The sequence below is a fragment of the Pyrus communis genome, chromosome 15 (assembly GCF_963583255.1).
Source record: "Pyrus communis chromosome 15, drPyrComm1.1, whole genome shotgun sequence".
NCBI lineage: Eukaryota > Viridiplantae > Streptophyta > Magnoliopsida > Rosales > Rosaceae > Pyrus > Pyrus communis.
Window position 1 is genome coordinate 9,837,637 of NC_084817.1, and position 18,150 is coordinate 9,855,786.

General features: G+C 37.9%; 3 protein-coding genes across 6 annotated transcripts; 2 read left to right on the plus strand and 1 right to left on the minus strand.

Annotated features, from left to right (window-relative positions):
- Window positions 1–407: 407 nt before the first annotated feature.
- On the plus strand, window positions 408–3,177 carry LOC137717660 (polyadenylate-binding protein-interacting protein 6). 2 transcript variants are annotated; one of them, XM_068457086.1, is made up of 3 exons: window positions 408–560; window positions 1,492–1,942; window positions 2,755–3,177. In XM_068457086.1, the coding sequence occupies exons 2-3, from the start codon at window positions 1,511–1,513 to the stop codon at window positions 2,881–2,883; spliced, it is 561 nt and encodes a 186-aa protein (XP_068313187.1). In that variant the 5' UTR covers window positions 408–560; window positions 1,492–1,510; the 3' UTR covers window positions 2,884–3,177. The 2 variants fall into 2 exon arrangements, with proteins under 2 accessions (XP_068313187.1, XP_068313188.1); XM_068457087.1 differs by lacking the exon at window positions 408–560 and adding an exon at window positions 1,023–1,239.
- A 1,046-nt stretch (window positions 3,178–4,223) lies between these two features.
- On the plus strand, window positions 4,224–6,390 carry LOC137718447 (uncharacterized). The gene is made up of 3 exons (XM_068458001.1): window positions 4,224–4,513; window positions 4,910–5,319; window positions 5,670–6,390. Exons 1-3 carry the CDS (start codon window positions 4,349–4,351, stop codon window positions 6,106–6,108), a joined length of 1,014 nt encoding a protein of 337 aa, XP_068314102.1. The 5' UTR covers window positions 4,224–4,348; the 3' UTR covers window positions 6,109–6,390.
- A 4,234-nt stretch (window positions 6,391–10,624) lies between these two features.
- LOC137718317 (uncharacterized) lies at window positions 10,625–17,394 on the minus strand. Of its 3 annotated transcripts, XM_068457841.1 has the most exons (7): window positions 17,176–17,394; window positions 16,446–16,627; window positions 15,286–15,442; window positions 13,083–15,204; window positions 12,523–12,643; window positions 11,820–11,879; window positions 10,625–11,730 (listed from the first exon to the last, which is right to left on the minus strand). In XM_068457841.1, exons 3-7 carry the CDS (start codon window positions 15,359–15,361, stop codon window positions 10,762–10,764), a joined length of 3,348 nt encoding a protein of 1,115 aa, XP_068313942.1. In that variant the 5' UTR covers window positions 15,362–15,442; window positions 16,446–16,627; window positions 17,176–17,394; the 3' UTR covers window positions 10,625–10,761. The 3 variants fall into 3 exon arrangements, with proteins under 3 accessions (XP_068313942.1, XP_068313940.1, XP_068313941.1); XM_068457839.1 differs by having other exon boundaries at window positions 13,083–15,442; XM_068457840.1 differs by lacking the exon at window positions 16,446–16,627 and having other exon boundaries at window positions 13,083–15,442.
- Window positions 17,395–18,150: the final 756 nt, after the last annotated feature.

The following is an 18,150-nucleotide window of genomic DNA, read 5'->3' on the forward strand; positions in this document are numbered from 1 at the left end:
TAGAAATTCAGTTATTGTTTTAAAAAGTGCCAATGGCTAAGTGTTTTTCTAATTCGTAAGTGTTTTTAATGTTTGTTGTTAAACGTTTTCTTTTGGCCAAACCAAAGAGAATGAAATGTTAAATCTCAACGTTGTCAAACTTTAAGAGAAACGCTACGAGTAAGATTAAAAAAAAAAAAAAACAAATTTAATACTTTCATCGTCTTCTTGTACCCCTTAATAATTTAACATTTAATTAAACTTGAAGTCATAGGATAACGCAACCACACCCAATAATATGATTTGAAATTAATATCACGTGAAAGTGTAACAGTAAAAAAAAATTATCCCAAACAGTTTATAGTAAACCCGGCAAAACGTCCGTGTCATGCATATCCACAGCAAAATATAGAAATGGAATTCCCCAAAATATTTTTATTCCAATCATTTGCTTTTACTCTCTCTCTCTCTCTCTCTCTCTCTCTCGCGTTTCGTCTTCACAGCGATCTCGGAAATTAGGGTTTCGGAGACTCCGGGGTTATTATTTGCTTATCTGGAATTTCAAGATCCCCTCGCACTCGGTGAGCTTCCATTGACCTTCGTTGATTCATGCTGTTGATATTATCTTTATCTTAGATTCTTAATCGCATTTCGATTTCAAAATTGCGGTGATTCGTGTTTCGCAATTGCTTTTTCGTGATGTGAGTCGAGTTGATTTTGGTTAAGTTATTGCAATTTTGTTTATCTGTGTGTGTGTCTGTGTGTATGAACAAGGAGGTGTTCTTGCTTGACTACGAGGAGGAAGGTTTAGATTATTGAGGAAAGTGAGATTTTATGCTTAATTGCTTGAATTTTGATGAAAAAAACAGTAATCGGATGTAAATTTTGATTAAAGTGAATCTTGATCTGCAGGCTGTTTGCTTGAATCGTATATTCTTTTGTTTAAGAAACTTGGATATTTGGATGTGAATTGGGTATTGGATAGTGATCTAATATTGTCTAGAGTCAGTCTTCGTGTGTACGTTTGGACATAGAGTTGAGTTCTAGATAAGTTGAGGTACTAACTTTGACTAGCTCGGTTTGTAAAGGATTATGGATTTGGTAATTTGTTTTCTTTAGTTGTTTTGAGTAGTAACTGTTGTGATTAAAACACACACCTGTTCGTGTTTGCAAGATCAGTCCTCAAGAGATTCCTCTCGTCATGTAATAAAGATCAAAGATATGATATGGGATTGATCCCAGCCTCCTAATGCTAAATTGGTAACTTCAAAAGGATGGTTTCAGATTTTTAGAAACACTCTCACCTCTATCTGAAAGTTCTTGGTGCAACAGTTAATTTGTGCTTTGAGTAACTTCACAATAATGAACCACTTTATTTGTGGAACCCCCGTCTTTTTTTTTTTTTAATATGGCTTGTTTAGACATGGAAGCTTACCATTTTTGTTTCTTTAATGATTATCTTCTTAATGTTGTCTGATAATATCGGGTTTTCCGTTTCTTTCAAAATGGCAGATTTTTATGATTTAAGACCATGAAGCCAGGACTTTCTTCTTTGAATCCCTACGCAGCAGCATACATTCCACTCTCGAAGAGGGAGACAGATGATAGAACTTATGTGACAACAAAAGATTCTAGCCGCAGCAATGAGTCAGTCTGGTTTGGGAACCCTCAGAATTTTACCCATAATCAACATCATAGCAAACCTTATCTTGAATCTGATGCCCCTGGTACTGCAACACTCCAGAGTCCAAAGTCATATGCTGTAAAGAACTACCCTGCTCATGGCTATTATGGTTCATCTTCGCAGAATGTGATTAAAGTGTCAGAAAATGAAGATTTTGATATGGATATGGAATATCTTGGGATGTCATTTCCTGGTATATCTGATCAGTCCCTTAGTGATGTGTATTTGGCAAATAGGGGCGACCTGGATGCCACCATTGACATGCTGAACCAACTTGAGGTCACTTTCATATTTTTTTTTCTTAATGTTGATGTTGTTAAATATTATTCATGTTGCAAATATCATACATTGTCCTCTACTGCTGTTATGTTGCTATGCATTACATATAAATACCGAAATACCGCTGCTTGCAATTCTGAAAGCAGTTGAATATATAGAATCTCTGTTTACTTAGATTAGTTCAGGTTGTGTTGTTGTATCATTTATAACAGGTCAAAACTGGGAATTCTTTATCCAATTTGAAGCAGTGGCACACTTCATGTCACCTTTCATTAAGTAAAAAACAGTCCTTTCCTTTGACATATTCTCTATTGCAAATTTCCAAGTTCATTTGACTTTGCATGCTTTGTCATGGTTGTATGGCTTATAATGACAGTAATATGTATTCTATGTATAGTCTATTTCTTTGACATGGTAGAACTCCTTTTTCTACTTTAAGTGTTTTGGTTCTTCGTGACAATTCTTATTTGTGTGCGAAGCGTATTCATGAGAAAGAATCATCTTGTTCCATTGGTACGGTGGGCCGGTGGTATATTGAAATATACGTATTTTAAGCAAATAAAAGAATCACTATTGATAGGATAGAATGCATTGAACTTTTGCTTGGTTGCATTTCCGGCAAAGTTTTATTATGAACTTGATAAAGTTAGAACATCCAGGAATCTCCATCTCTGGTTGTTTGTTACCTTCAACGTTAACATCAAACGTATTGGAATTCGATTTTTATGTTTATGAGTATCAGCACTGAAATAACTCTGCAATCCGACTTACGTGTTTTATTATTTACTGAAATTCTCTGTTTCTTACTGCAGTTCGAATCTTCTGAAAGTCTTCCAGACACTTTGGACATTGGTGATGTTTCTGAATCTGGGTTGGTGGGCAATAATGCATGGAAGCTGAAGAATGTAGCAGGTGAAGCCAGTCGTTCGCCCAAATCATAGGTCCTACGCCCGTCTCCTGTTTGATTTTGTGGAAAACAAAGAAATGTCAGTTGTTTTACTCTTGACATGTTTGGTTATATGGGTAAAAGAAGTATATAAATAGAGGATATATCTCTTGGGGGAGCATCAAATGCACACATAGTTTGATGATATGGTTGTATAGTTGTTAGATGCTTGTGTTTTTTTTTAGACATCTTCAGGTTTTATGAGCCGAAAAAGCTCACTGTGCAATTCTCTTGCTACTCCGGGTTTTTTTGAAATGAAAGTGATGTGCTTCTTCATGACATTTTGTTATGATATCAATGTGCTTATAGTGCCTTAAAGCTTCGATATAGCGAAAATATTTGGCTCCTCGTGGCAGTCGTGAGGTGTGCACATCACAATTCGACACTCTGAAAGGACTTCCATGGCACGTACGCTGCCACTTTGGCGTCTAGTGCCATGGAAGTTGCTCTCCCTCGCCATTACATCATGTTTGCATCCACATAATATTGGAACTTCAAAAACATTTAACATTTTCTATAATGCTACATAATATTTAACGCTACAGGGTGTTTTAGTCGTTAGAATTTCCATAACAGTTTATTTCTATTATCAATCTTAACCATTCATTTCATTTACCGTATCATTCAATGCAGTAATATTGACGAAAAAATTTATTTTCGAAGTAAATGAGCAAACATAAAGATTCAGAACCATGTGTTCATAATTAAATAAAGCAAAACAAATTACAAAACAAAGCAATTGACGGTACACAACCCTATTTGGATTCTATCTCCGTAAAACATCTCTCGTTTATGTGGGCTGCGGTATCTTGGGATCCCAAATAATTTTGCCGACGGAGTAAAACTCTGCACTGCTCCTCGCCACCGCAATTTGTCTGACATCGTACCATTCCCTAACCCAAGCAAAAATTACATATTACACCTCTGAAAAATTACATATTACAACCAGGATATAAATAAAATGGGAGCATGATTTATTTATTTATTTGAACAAACGATGTTATCTATACTAAGGGGGAGATCGTGGACTTAGCCTCACAATGGGCTAGCAATAATATAGTTCAAATCCACCTTTGTCGAGAATCAAACTTAAAATATCTTACTTACAAGTAAAAATAATACCATCAAACCATAATACAAAGTTGCATGTAAGTGATTTTTATATCTCAAATTGCATCTAGTTAGACTTTGTGCCGTTAAAGTTGTTGAGGTCTTACAAACATGTCCGCTTTGTTGAGGTCTTACAAATATGTCCGTGATCCTCGGTAATAAAAAAGAGGATAAGATAAATATATCTACCAAACGCGGTCTTAACAAACCCCATTTCCCCATTTGCTTCTTTCTAGAGAGAGAAAGAGGAGAGAGAGGTGGATGCTGATCTGGGTTTTTATGACAGGTTCTAGCTTTGAAGAATCTCCTCTGATGATCTCTGAGTGATTGAATTTGGAAAATTATAGAACATGGGGGTGGATTATTATAACGTGTTGAAGGTAAACAGAAATGCTGGAGAGGATGATCTGAAGAAGGGATATAGGAGGCTGGCAATGAAATGGCACCCTGATAAGAACCCTAATAACAAGAAAGAAGCAGAAGCCAAATTCAAGCAGATCTCCGAGGCTTACGAGGTATCTTCCTTTTCTTTCTGCTTTTCTTGTTGCACAATCATTCTTCCATTTTATCCTCATAATTTGTAATTTACAATGTGTGTGTACATATACAGTCTTTCTTCCTGCATGACGTCCTATGGTCGCGTTTATAGACAATGATTGTTGTTTTTTCGGGTGTAGCATCTGTCTTATATAATTTAGACATTGGTTTCTAGTCTCAAATTAGAATTTAGAAATAGGTTTCTTGTCTCAAATTCGGAATTAGGTTTCTAGTCTCGAATTTGTTAAATGAGGCTCAAATGAAATGGAATTGCTATTGTTATAGATGGTTTGTATGTTCTTTCATGTCCGAAAGAGCTGAGTTTCATTTGTGAGTGAAAATAAAGATTGGAGAAAATGTATTTGTGAATTCAGGTCTTGAGTGATTCTCAAAAGAGAGCGATTTACGATCAGTATGGCGAAGAAGGATTGAAAGACATGCCACCTCCAGGAAGTGGTGGTTCCCCGTTTGGAAATGGCGGCGGAGCTGGATCAAAAGGGTTTAATCCTAGGAATGCAGAGGATATCTTCGCCGAATTCTTCGGAAGTAGTCCTTTCGGATTTGGATCATCAGGAGCTGGGAAGTCTATGAGATTCTCGTCTGATGGAAGCGGAGTGTTTGGGGGATTTGGAGGCAACGAAAATACTTTTCGATCATATAGTGAGGGTGTTACTCGAAAGAAACCGCCGGCAGTGGAGAGCAAATTGCCTTGCAGCCTTGAAGAACTGTATGCTGGGTCAACACGGAAAATGAAGATATCAAGAACTGTGGTTGATGCAAATGGGTAATTCGTTTTAAAACTATCCCTATTTTCCCATTGTCTGTACATTGATTGTTACTTGAATCGCAAGAAATATTAACCATAGCTTTCATATGATAATCTAGACTTTTTCGTTTGTATGCCCCGAGCTTTGACGAAAATCTCACTTGCAAATGTGTAGCTTCACCCCTTGTGTTTTCATTTCGTGTCCGAAGTTATCCCGTTCTGTCAAGTTGTTTAGGAAAATCGTTAACGTGGCTGATGTGGCATATAAAAGATCTACAATGATGTTTCTTTCTTGATTTCAAGCCAGATGACGTTCATAAATGATAACCTAGCTGACAAATTTTGTTCTGGAAAAACGAAAATCGCAGACGCCAAGTGCTGGAGCAAGAAATATTGACAATCGAAGTGAAGCCAGGATGGAAGAAGGGAACCAAGATTACGTTTCCTGATAAGGGTAATGAACAGCTTGGCCAGCTGCCGGCAGACCTTGTCTTTGTGATTGATGAGAAGCCCCATGACACTTACAAGAGAGATGGCAATGACCTAATTGTGAACCAAAAGGTGTCGTTAGCGGAGGCGTTGGGTGGAACCACACTACACCTCACCACGCTAGATGGTCGTGATCTATCAATTTCGGTGACTGACATTGTGAGCCCCGGGTACGAGCTAGTTGTTGCCAGGGAGGGTATGCCGATAGCAAAAGGGCCCGCCAACAGGGGTGACTTGAAGATCAAGTTTGAGGTGAAGTTCCCTACAAGATTGACCCCGGAGCAAAGATCTACACTTAAACGAACTTTGACAGGCTGAAGAGTCCTTACATTTTGCCATTGTAAATTAGCCAACAGTTTGAAAGCATCCATTGGAGCTACTGGACCGAGTAAAAGACGGAGAATTCCTCGACAAGAAGGCGGAGAAGCCCTCGAAAAGAAGGCGAAAATCGGGCAGAAGCTCTTTGTTCTGCTAACAGTTTGAAAACTTATTGGATATATTGTACTGAGTGATTCCACTCCATTGTTTCTTCTTCTTTTTCTTTCTCTTTTGTTATCTATTTTCTTCGTATATTAAACTGTATGTATTGACAGCTCTACATGTTTTGTTGTAGAGTATAGTATGTTATGTAGCTAGTTATACACACACACACACACACACACACACACACACATACATATTTATATTTATATTTCATGCGGAATTTAAGAATATTTAAGAATATAGCTTGTTAGAAATCAAAAACAATTTAAGAATATTTCATGCGGAATTATTAATAAGTAAATGCTTTTTCCTTCGTGTTACTGTTTCTTTTTTTTTTTTAGTCTTTCTGTTGGTGATTGTCGTGTTTCTTACTCTTTGGAGTTTTACTTATTAATAATTTACAACATCAACAATTTGACCTTTGATTCTACAATTTGATCAGTTGGATCATCAGAATCACTGTCACTCCGTAAGAGAGTCATGACATGTGTGCCTAAACCATGGCCACTACATTGTTCTTGCCTGCATTTTATAGATGATCAATTCAGATGTAATTAAATGGCACATCAAGCCATAAATGGATGGAAACGGATTGTATGCTTTCAACTAGTTTGTCAGCAACACTCCTTCCAATTGCTTACCCTTTTTGTGTAACTACATTAGGAATGTATTGTGGACAAACCAAGTGTTGTCCAATGACTTGTCCTTGGTCTCCATTTGTTGATGATCAATTTAGATGTCATTAAATGTGATACCAACAAAAACTGGATGGAATTGACTGATTCATGATTGCGTATTGTGGGTATATGATGGCTTGTGAACAATGGTGTTCAGGCTGTCAGGAATTGAGTTTACAACTTTTGTTCATAAAAAAATCCTTCCAAATCCTAAACCTTTTACTGTAACGACATTAAGAATGTGTTGTGGTGGCAATAAAATGTTAAGTTCGTATACCGTCACATTTAAGAGGGCAAAAAAAATGTCGTTTTTGTATATATGTGTGTTTAAGCGTCACCAATGCAAATTCGTCTTACCTAAGCATCAAGTAAAGCAATGAAAGTAATCAAATCAGGAGAGCACCCACTTCCCAAAAACCAAATTCATGAATATAAATCTCCTCAATTCCTTATCCATAAACACACAATTACCTTTGTACAATGAAAACAAAAGGAAGAATACTGTAGAATTGTACTATCAATCGAGGCATGTGATTGGATTTACTGATTGGTGAGTCAATGCACCTCAAGCAACAGTGAACGTGCATGATGAACTTAACAAAGTGATTATGACCATTTCACAATTCACATTATTTTTGGGGAAAATGAAAGAACTTTAGCTAGTCTCTTGTAGGTAGCATAGTCATATCAAGAAAACCCTTTGCATGTGAGACCTTACATGTCAACTCACTAACAAGAAGGTAGTATTCCATAAGCACATTTTGCACATAGTTTCCTAGTATCTCACAAACACATTCACTTGGTGACATGTCTACCTAAATTCATTCGAAATATCAAAACCAAGTTGGAAAATTCACAGAAAGCAGCTAGCTTACCTAGTTTTGGTGCATTAAATAGAATAAGAAGAAACACTACCAAATTGACAAGAAAGAGGACGCTGCAGTTAATAAAAGCAGCTGCAAGAAGAAAAAAAAAATGGTAACTTCATGAGTTGCAATTCACTTTCTACGAAAACATTGGCAAAAAAGACAAAGGCATTTGCATTTGAATATGGCTACTAGTTAGCAGCAGCAGAGGCAACACAAAACCTCCAAGAAATCTCTCCATTACACAAGACACATTCAAATATTCAATCCACTAACATGTACCCCGGCTAGAAGTATTTCAAACAAAGTTTACATGGATTAACTTCTGAAAACCATCGAACATTTTCATAACCATATGTTAGGTCACTGTATTCTTCCTTAATGACGATATGAAACATATTGTGCAAATATAATACCAATCATAAAATTCAACCACAAATCTTACGGAATCTGTATAGGCATGGACGGAGCCAATGAAGGCTCACTAGGGGCAGATGCCCCCACTCAAGTAATTCGTTTGTTTAGTTGCAAAGTACAATTATATAATATACACGGGTTATCTTTGGAGAAAATATATGTATCTAATATCCAACATACATTCATTTATTCTACTTATACTCTATATCAAATATTATATGAGCAATAGTACTCTTGTTCTGTCATTCAAACCAAAAAAACCCTCTCCTGTCTATCATGGACTTATATTTTTCTCATCATTTTGCCACTTTCCACTACTATATTGAAATTTTTGTAACATTGGAATTGTGATACATCATCATTTAAAACCATTTTTAATAGCATATTGCGTATAACAATACTATAATAAGGTTTTCTTAGTTGTTTTCGGTTGCTCCCACTGGAAGAAATTTCTGGCTCCGTTCCTGTTATAGGCAGAGCATCAAGTTCCAATCTGTTTAAAGTCATGGCAGCAATTGGATGCCATATTCTCCTGCAAAATCTCTTTGAGTGTTGTTAATCCACATCAAAAAATACCTCACCTGCTGCCAAATTTATAAACGTGTCCTTGAAGAGTATTAAGGACTTCCCTCGAATCCTCCATTTTCCCAGCAACCAAACACAACACACAAAGCAATGAAATCTGAAACAGAAAGCGGCTAGTGTGGTGGGAGAAGGAGGAAGACGAGGTGGGTTTGGACGATGCATCTTCGCCGCCGGAGTCCGCCACCGGAATGAGAAGCTCACGATCTCGCGGTTCTCTGTCTCTACTCGCCATTACGATCGAAGACGCCGACTTCTCATCGCCCATCACCAACAAACCCCCAAATTGATATATAACGCCGTTGCGAGTTCGTCGAGTAAGGGTCGCGAGAGAGGTTTTCGGACAAGGAAGGAGAAAATGCTGACTGGGCCTTTCGCAATAACCCATTTACATGGGAGGAAAAATTTGGTTATTTCAAGTTTTAAAAAAAAATTATTTGTCAGATTGTTGTGCATATAGTGTGCATGGTCTGTGCTTGTCAGAAAAATCATACTTCGGTCCTAAGATTAAGAAAATGTCGGAAAAAATCCTATTTATATATATGGTGTATCGGTTTCAATCTGGTTAATAATACTTCAACTCAACCCAACTTATTGAGTGAATGGATCGTTAGATTTTAATCTAAAAATAAATGGTTAAAATTTACAACCCAACCTAACCAAATTCGGTTTGGTTGGTCGATAAACCCACTAAAACACCCAACCCTACCCCAAATCTTCATACTCATACCTCTTGAGCCCCTTTGTCTAGGGCTTACATGCTGGGGATTCTTTTTCCTGTGTTACTGTTCTTTTTTAGCCTCTTTGTTAGTGATTGTCGCTCTTTTCATTCTTTAGAGTTTCTACTTATTAATAATTTACAACACAACAACCACCATCAAGTCTTATCTCACTAAATGGAATCAGTATAGATCCAAGAACGCCACTGAATTATACTTAATAATAATTTGAAATCAAATCATTGAAAACTATAAACACATGCAACATTTCAATATTCCCAAATCCACTTGACTATCTAGGCAAGTCAAAATAAGACCATATACAAAATGTCATAAAAGTACAGTGCAGGTATCATTTCTTGTATCCCATATTTGCTTCTCATTAATACGCGTCCTCCTCATCATCGTCATCGTCATCGTCATCGTCATCGTCATCGTCATCGTCATCGTCCTCCTCGTCATCCTACAATGATCAATAAGAAATGCAAGAATATTTTTGCCTTTTTAAATACGTTCGGATATATCTTGAATTATAAATTCTCTTTGCACTATGTCCTGTATTATACAGTAAAATCTCTGTGCACATTTTGGAAACCATCATACCGCAAAACAAGGAGTAAGTAGAATTATTTTCCGACTTTTAAGGATTTGAAATTGCATAGGGGCTAAAACGATAGGTAGAAAAACTTGTAAGTGTTTACGGATTTTTTTTTTTTTTTTAACAAACGATATATACATCAAGGAGGTGAGGATGAACTTAATCTCACAATAAGCTAGCAATAATGTGATCCAAGCTCGCATTTGGCGAGAAATGAACATAAGACCTCTCACTTACAAGTGAAAAGAAATACTAGATTATAGTACTAGGTGGTATAAGTGTGTAGATTTATACAAACACATTTTGAAGAAGTGAACATGTGTTGCTTCAAAAACCACTTTGAAGTAATTTTATAGAAAGTGGTTGAAAGTTTGATTGAAAATACCGCTATTTTCTTAAGAAACGTACTTCTAGGCTTCTAGAAATGGTGCTTATGAGCGTAATGTTTCTTACAAAAGCAGTCTTAACGGAGCAAATAACTTCAATGTCAAACAAAAGTTGTGCAGCTAAAAATGCCTACTTTATGGTTACTTTGTCTACCACCACTAGCGAGCATAAGAGCTCACCTTTGTGTTTGGATACAAAGGAAATGATTTAATTTACAAGAAAAGGGAAAAAATAAAATAAAATCAAAATTCTCTACTTCTAGCAACATTTTGCCGCCAGGCTATCCCCGGCTGAGCAACCATTCCTCTATCTGGTTCGCCATAAAACTGACCATCTCCCGGCGCCGGTGGTGGCGGAGCCCACCAGCCTTGCTGCACAGGAAGATTAGGGTTTTGTAAGTTGGGTGCCATAGGCTGAAGGGACTCCTGCTGGTGTGCTAAACCGATACGGGGTCTCAGCATTTGTTGCTGGGAGCCGTTCACCGGCAGCCTCGGTTGTAAACGCTGGTAATGAGTTTGGGGTTGGGAAGGTACATTAGGCTGCCACTCCGGTATGTCGTCATCATCGTCGTCGTCATTCCACGGATGAACCGAAACCCTACTTGCCTGATGAAATGTACTACTACTACTATTGTTTTGACCATATTTTTGTATCAGCTCTCTCATTTGATCTACCGGGCGAGAAGGGGCATGGGACTTGGGATAGAAGGGCTGCGCTGCCGTTCCAGGCCCCCTAGAGGAGGGCCTTCGGGCAGAAAACTGATTCGACCCACCAGCGAAATTGAATTCAGGGAGATCATCTTCATCCCGAGAAGCGCCAGGGCCAAACCCGGGAGGAACATCATCGTCATCATCGTCATCACGGGCAGGGGTAGTGTGGGTCGGAGGTAAGGCTCGGGACGGAGCCATCTTAGACGTGTAGTTTGTATCGTGCTGTCTCCTAGATGATGTAGTAGTAGTACTAGTAGTAGAAAACTGTTGCTTTTTCGAAATGTGTTTGTGGTGAGATGATTTCGGCAACGTTAATTTTCTCCAGACGATAACACCAACAAGGCCATTATCAACACTGTTAAGTGCCTCAACGTGTTCAGTCTGAATAACCTTGCTGAGCATATCTACGGTTTTATTATGGGGAGGGCAAAAATAAATTTCCACACCCGAACACGGCTCAGAAAAACCGACTCTCTCATCCGTCACGTACGAGTCAGCCACCTGCAGGCCGGAACAAGTTTTAGTATGAATATAGTAGACCGGGAGTTAAAGAATGGGATTTTACAAACATATCATTGTATTGATGTTACCTCACGAATGCTTGCGGACTCCGATTCCGACGACCCCTCATCCGGAACAAAATGCACGACCTGCACAAAACCAAAATCAGTAAGCTACAGCGCTGTATCATACAATAATTGAAGTCATAGATAAATTGATCCAAAATTTCTAATGAACGAAAGAGAGTTCATGCGTCATTTTTGGTACAATCTTCATCGTCCGAACCATTTCCCCGAAAGAGAGTTAATTAACTCCTAAGTTACTGAAAGTCATAATGCTTCTATCTAAGTTTCATTTGCCCAACAGTAATTCAAGGACAACCCAATTTAACAGGAGAGTTCTCTTCAACTCTCCAGAGTAATTCAAGCACAACCCAATTTAACAGGAGAGTTCTCTTCAGAGTAATTCAAGCACAACCCAATTTAACACTAGTGTCTTGAATCTATCATAGAATTCGTTTCAGACGCGGCGCTCCCCCCCCCCCAACAAAATAACAATTCCATAGATCCCTGCTCTATATGTTAGAAAACTACACAATCGATTTCCCCCTTCTTTATTTTGTATTCGCGGAGTCTAAGCATCAATAAACTGCCCAGAAAACAGACTGCACGGCATGTTAGAAGAACTAAGCGACCTCCGAAACAAACATTTTAAAAGATTTTCCTTTTCTGAGTTGTCACAACATAACATATTACAAGAATCTTTAAACAATAAAAATAAACTTGGAGATACCATGATAGCACGACTTCGGGATTGTGGCAGCTCTTGCAGGAACTTCTCAAAAGCATCGAGTCTGACTCTTCCCTTGATATCAAGACAACCAGGCCAATCTTTTGCCGTGGCTTTTTCACCGCTGCAACAGAAAAGTTGGATTAGCATGAATCAGAAACGAAAACTTTAGTATTATACAGATCGCATAACACTTGAAAGCACTACATTGACGAACATAATTAATTTACGCATTTTCAATTTGAGTATTATCTTTAGTTTCACAAAGATGAAATAGATGAGGGAGCAGAACATAAAGTAGAACAAAAATGAACATCTACCACAAACCCATCATGGCACTGCACACAATATCAGTCCACATGTAAATTCAACTTCAAAGAGTATCCAACTAAGATAGATTAAAAGATTGTACCAATGCAGTGGTATGTAATAAACGTTGATTGAAAGAGCAGTGCACAAATGCAGTGGACAATCCGAAAATAGAATCTTCTTTAAACAAATATGTAAATGGAAAATGCAGAACAAGGAGAATCTACGACAAAACGAATGTTTAAAGGACGTACCTTTTATAGATCCCAATAACGGAGGCCAGGGGTGAGAGATTCAGTTGCAGGGAGCCACTCCAAACAAGTTCACCCTTCGGTGTGACAACTAGTCTAGATACTGATTTTTCAGGACTGCCAATGGATTTCACAACAGCACTGACGTCATGGGATTTTGTATCTGCGCTATCACCGGTTTTCATCACAGAATGACTGTCAGTTATAATCCCAGAGGAACTGTCAATTTTGATCATAGGAGGACTGCCACTGGTTTTCAAGTCAGTATCTGAAGTCGTATCTGTTTTACAAATTTCATCAACCTTCAGTGGGGAGGCATTAACGGTATCCTTGGGGCTTAGAACCAAAGACTGAGACTCAGAGCCTATCTCAGAGTCATCCTTGTCTGAGGTGCGTGTAACTTTCTCAGGGAGAATCTCGAAAGGAGGCTCTGTGTCCAAGGTTTCCATGAACTCATCTAGGGAGACAATTGGAGGAAGATCCTTCGATCCGTCATCCACCATCAGGCCTTGCATTAAATCAGTAGCTTCAGTAGAAGGAATAGTAAAGGGGTAGACACTTCTGTCTTCTGTATTACTCTTCTCACCTGCAGCATTTACTTTGTCCTTGAGTTTATTAGGTTTCGAAGGGGTAGACATTTCTACCTCCTTGCTTCTTGGTTCACTATGATTATGTGATGTTGCGTCAACTGGAACATCAATTGAAGCACTATCATATTGTTCAACTTCAACTTCACCCTTGTGTGTTTTTTTCACTAATCGTCTCATATCAACTTCCGAGTCTGGTAAAACAACCATTTGTGCTAGTTCTTCAGCCTTTGCCATCCGCCATTCAGAAAGCTCCTTCGAAGCAAGTTCTTCTGCAGTCATAGAACATAATTGTTCTGGAGCTATTTCTCCGGACATAACTCTCTCTCTTAGATCTGGATTATTACGATCTTTAAGATTGAACAAAAGGGACCTTCCCTTCTCTTTATACTTCTTATTCACACCTCCAAAAAGTTTGAATAGTTCTGCTTCAATTCTAAAGGCCAACTCTTCTGGAGACTGAACTACTTGTTCATCTGGGGGTCCACCCAATTCCTCAAGATCCATCATCTGTTCTTCAGCAGGTTCAATTTCTTTCCTTTCTTCCATTTCCCTTTCAGAATCCAAAACCCAGGACAGACCATTTCCCTGCAAAAGTTCATCTTTGACAAACAAGTTGTCACCAAATGAAACATTTACATGAGGAAAAATATCTTTTGATTGGAATTCATTCCCATCACATATTGAAGTCAATGTGGAAACATTTGTAGTTGCATCAGCCAAAATCGTTTGGCCCGCACCTTCTCCATCTTTACTTTTCCTAATAGAACAAGTTTTGCTGGAAGGAGAATTCTCCTTAGGCTCTTCAGAGTCAGGTTTAACTGGATGGGAGCCAGGCTGGGGAGTCCCATGTGTGTGCCCCTTCTTTCCTGAATCCACGCATTTATCTTTCCGCTGATTAACCAATGCCAATGCAGCCGCCAACGATTCTCTCATCTTGGATCTTACAGATTCAAATGATTCATTTTGAAGCTTCGATGGCTGTATCCGCGGTGTTTGATTCTTTTGACTAGAAGACCACTGAGACCCAGACCTACCAGAAAAGGATTCCGTCTTTACCATTTTCTTATTCAGAACTGGCGAATGAGGTGACCCTGGTACATTCTGCAGAGACTCCATGGAATCCATCTTTACCATTTTCTTATTTGGCGCTGGCAAATGAGGTGATCCCGGAGCTTTGTGCACAGATCCCATTTCTACAGCTCTTCTGTTTGATACAGGCGCTTGCTGCAACCATGGTCTATGTTCCATATATGCCACACGCTTGTTTGGCATTGACAACTGAGGCGTTGCTGGATTATTAGTCATGGGTTCCAATGGCACCTTTCGCTTAGTCGATGACAACTGATGTGATCCCAAATTATAAGGCAATGATACAATCTCTCCCAGTTGATTGCCAGGCGTTGAAATTTTCAGTGAACCAAAATTCCCATTTGCACGATCACTGTGTCCTATTTGGAAGTATGACATTGATAAGCCATGTGACCCAGGATTGTCAGGTACAGGATCCACCATCAGTTCCATTTGCTGACTTGATACTGAAAGGTGGTGTGACTCAGGGTTACTAGATACAGAACTCATCCCTACCATTTGAAATTGTGGCATTGATGAGTCCATACCTTTCAAAATGGGGTCAATCTGACCCATTTCCATGCTTGATATTGGCAACAATGGTGACAGAAGATTGTTTGACATGCTAGATCAGAAACATCAAGTTTCCTGAAACTCAAAGCTTGCTCCTAAGAAACTGATCAGAACATGTCCTTCATTTAACAACTGAAAACAAACAAAGATAATGCAACAAAACTCAATTCGTTAAAAAATCACAGCAATTTAGACCTCAACAATACAAGAAATGATGAGAAAGGAGAGCAGACATAAAAAAAGGAACTAGTGTATCCAATCATTAGGTGCATCCGCGAGAATTGGTGGGTGAAAAGTAGAAATAAAGTTCTATCAATGTCTACTTAAATACAAACCTAATACATAGCAACCATTTAGGGTGCCTACGGGACCCTTCTGTCAACCAGTTTAGTCTTCTAATATTGGGAGGCTCAAAATCGTTTAGTTTCAGGTCCATAAAATTGAACCTCAAGCCATATAGTAGAACAACTTTCAGGCACCCGATCAGAAACATAAATAACTACGTCTTTCTTTATCAAATCTTTGAGACATTCATTCCGTACCTATCGGGTCACAGTTCACCACTAACAATACATGTTTAGAACCTAAGCCAAATGATGATGGATGATTTAATCTCTCAAAGAAACTTCATTCGGAAGCTATCGATTGTTTGTATGATAAAACTTCTTTATAAACCAACTTCAAAACTGTGTATAAAAAACTTTCTGCTGGGTTTTATCAAGTTAATAATTTACTAATTTTACTTTAGTCCCCAATTGTAATGATAGATAAAGCTATTGCATTTGTCTTGGAACCCAGAAAAATCTCACACTGACTAGGGACTCTGGGTAGCTCAGTAGACAAGACAATCATGCTTAATTGCATTAAAATTCCGAATTCCAAAAACATTCAATTTATTAAGCTGGTATTACTAGTTGCATAAATTTTCTATTTTCTTTCTGGGCCTAAGCACAGGCACTAATCAACAGGGGTGGAATCCCCTTTACAACCCGTGAAACCGAAACAATCACAAATCCAGCGGAGAAAGGACAAGAATTTCAAGCCAGTAGTAAGAAAAAATCTGGAAGCAGCAAGACCAACCCTCTACCAGTTTAGTAGGGGTCTTTTAGCACTCCAGTTTCCTGTGAATCAGCACCTTGTGGGCTGCATTGATTGAGCATTGAACTGGTGTTGGTTTATACGCTGAAGTCTTCATCACAGGGTTCAATAACCCTCAAAGAAATTCTTCATTTTTGCTAAAGTAAGTCCACCATTGAGGGCCCAGACCCAGAGCTTCTCATATATTGGCAAAGCAGCACCAAACATTGCATACAAAAACTGCCCAACCAGTAAATCCAACAGCTTATGGTAATCTCTTTTATCATATTAAAAAAAGAAACAAACAATTAAAAAGAGAACGGAAGAAGAATCTCTTGCAGACACAATACACCAACTAATTACAAGCATATGCATAATTGAATCTTCTTGGAAAATCTACGAAAACTTACTCAGGAGGCATAAGTTGTTCTTCAAGAAAACATAATACACACATAAACGGGTCTTTTAGGGGGAAAAAAACGTGTCTTTAAATACCATAGTCGTCAATTTTCATAAAGTAACCCTAAACACACGAGCAAAACCAATTCAAGTAGACTGACCCAAACACGAAGAAAAACAAAACAAATAAAAAATAAAAATAAAAATAAAAATCAACATACATAACAACAACAACCAAAATTAAATCTAAAGGTAATTATCTCATTCAACCCACATCAATCCGACTCCCAAAAAACCCTAATTTCATAACCATAACAGCGAAACCAGCACGAAACGACTGATATCAAATAAATACGTTACCATCAATCTAATCTAGACCGTATACTTACATGAACAAAATCGAGCGGCGGTCGGAGAAACCGATGGGCGATTGGGCGGGAAAGCCTTGTGCGAGCTGAGCTGAGGAGGAGAGTCGGCTGGAGTGGAGGAGGATTAGGGTTTGGGTTAGCTTCGCCAGGGCGGAAAATAGAAAACCCTAATTATATAATAAAAAGAAAGAAAAATTATAAATCTGAATAGAAGATTTTATATTATCGTCGGAGACCTGGAGGCTCGAGGGGTTTATATAATATCGCATCGATTTGGAGCGTCGAAGAGCGGCTCTGTAGAAAAAAGGGTGAGTTGACACGTGTGACACTCGCCACCTGGATCCATGGCCCACTTTGGATAACGTCCTTACTCATGGGACATTGTGACCATTGGACATGAAAATAGAAGTGTAATATCCCATACCCTTTGATTTTTATTTCACACACATTCATTGTTAATTTTTGTTGTTTGTTCTTTTTCAATTCATTTGATTCAAAAATTAAGAGGGTATATGAGAAGTAAAAAGATGTGTATAGATAGCACATTTCATGAAAATAACATAAGAAACAACCATTTTACACAAAATTATACTAAAAATTTAAATTCTGTTATGAATAATATTTATTATGTGATGTTCATATTCTGAATCTATATGTAGTATGTAAATAGTTGAGACCTTTTCTATGTAAATCTTAAGCTCATAAATAGGCACTCTAATAAGAAGTCAACACACTTTGATTTCTTCTCTATTTTGAATAGTGTCCTACACTCTATTTTATTTCCAACATTAGCACGAATATCTATATATTTTAGAAAAATTAGTATCTGATCCTTAGTTGCTAATGGTCATTGACTGAAACCTTATTAGTTTTCAGATTTTGATTCAAATCCTTAGCATTAATGTAATAATTACATAACTTTTTTAAAATAAAAATTAATAATTGATTTAGAATTATAATACTCACACCTTTATTAACTCCTAACTAATTTTCAAT

Bases quoted from the DNA above. Each gene is read 5' to 3' on its own strand.
- LOC137717660 (XM_068457086.1), top strand. From the start codon at position 1,511: ATGAAGCCAGGACTTTCTTCTTTGAATCCCTACGCAGCAGCATACATT. The intron at 1,943-2,754 runs GTCACTTTCATA...TTCTTACTGCAG, and splicing joins ACATGCTGAACCAACTTGAG to TTCGAATCTTCTGAAAGTCT.
- LOC137718447 (XM_068458001.1), top strand. From the start codon at position 4,349: ATGGGGGTGGATTATTATAACGTGTTGAAGGTAAACAGAAATGCTGGA. The intron at 4,514-4,909 runs GTATCTTCCTTT...TTGTGAATTCAG, and splicing joins AGATCTCCGAGGCTTACGAG to GTCTTGAGTGATTCTCAAAA. The intron at 5,320-5,669 runs GTAATTCGTTTT...CGAAAATCGCAG, and splicing joins ACTGTGGTTGATGCAAATGG to ACGCCAAGTGCTGGAGCAAG.
- LOC137718317 (XM_068457840.1), bottom strand. From the start codon at position 15,361: ATGTCAAACAATCTTCTGTCACCATTGTTGCCAATATCAAGCATGGAA. The intron at 12,644-13,082 runs GTACGTCCTTTA...TTTCTGTTGCAG, and splicing joins GTTATTGGGATCTATAAAAG to CGGTGAAAAAGCCACGGCAA. The intron at 11,731-11,819 runs GTAACATCAATA...TCCGGCCTGCAG, and splicing joins AGTCCGCAAGCATTCGTGAG to GTGGCTGACTCGTACGTGAC.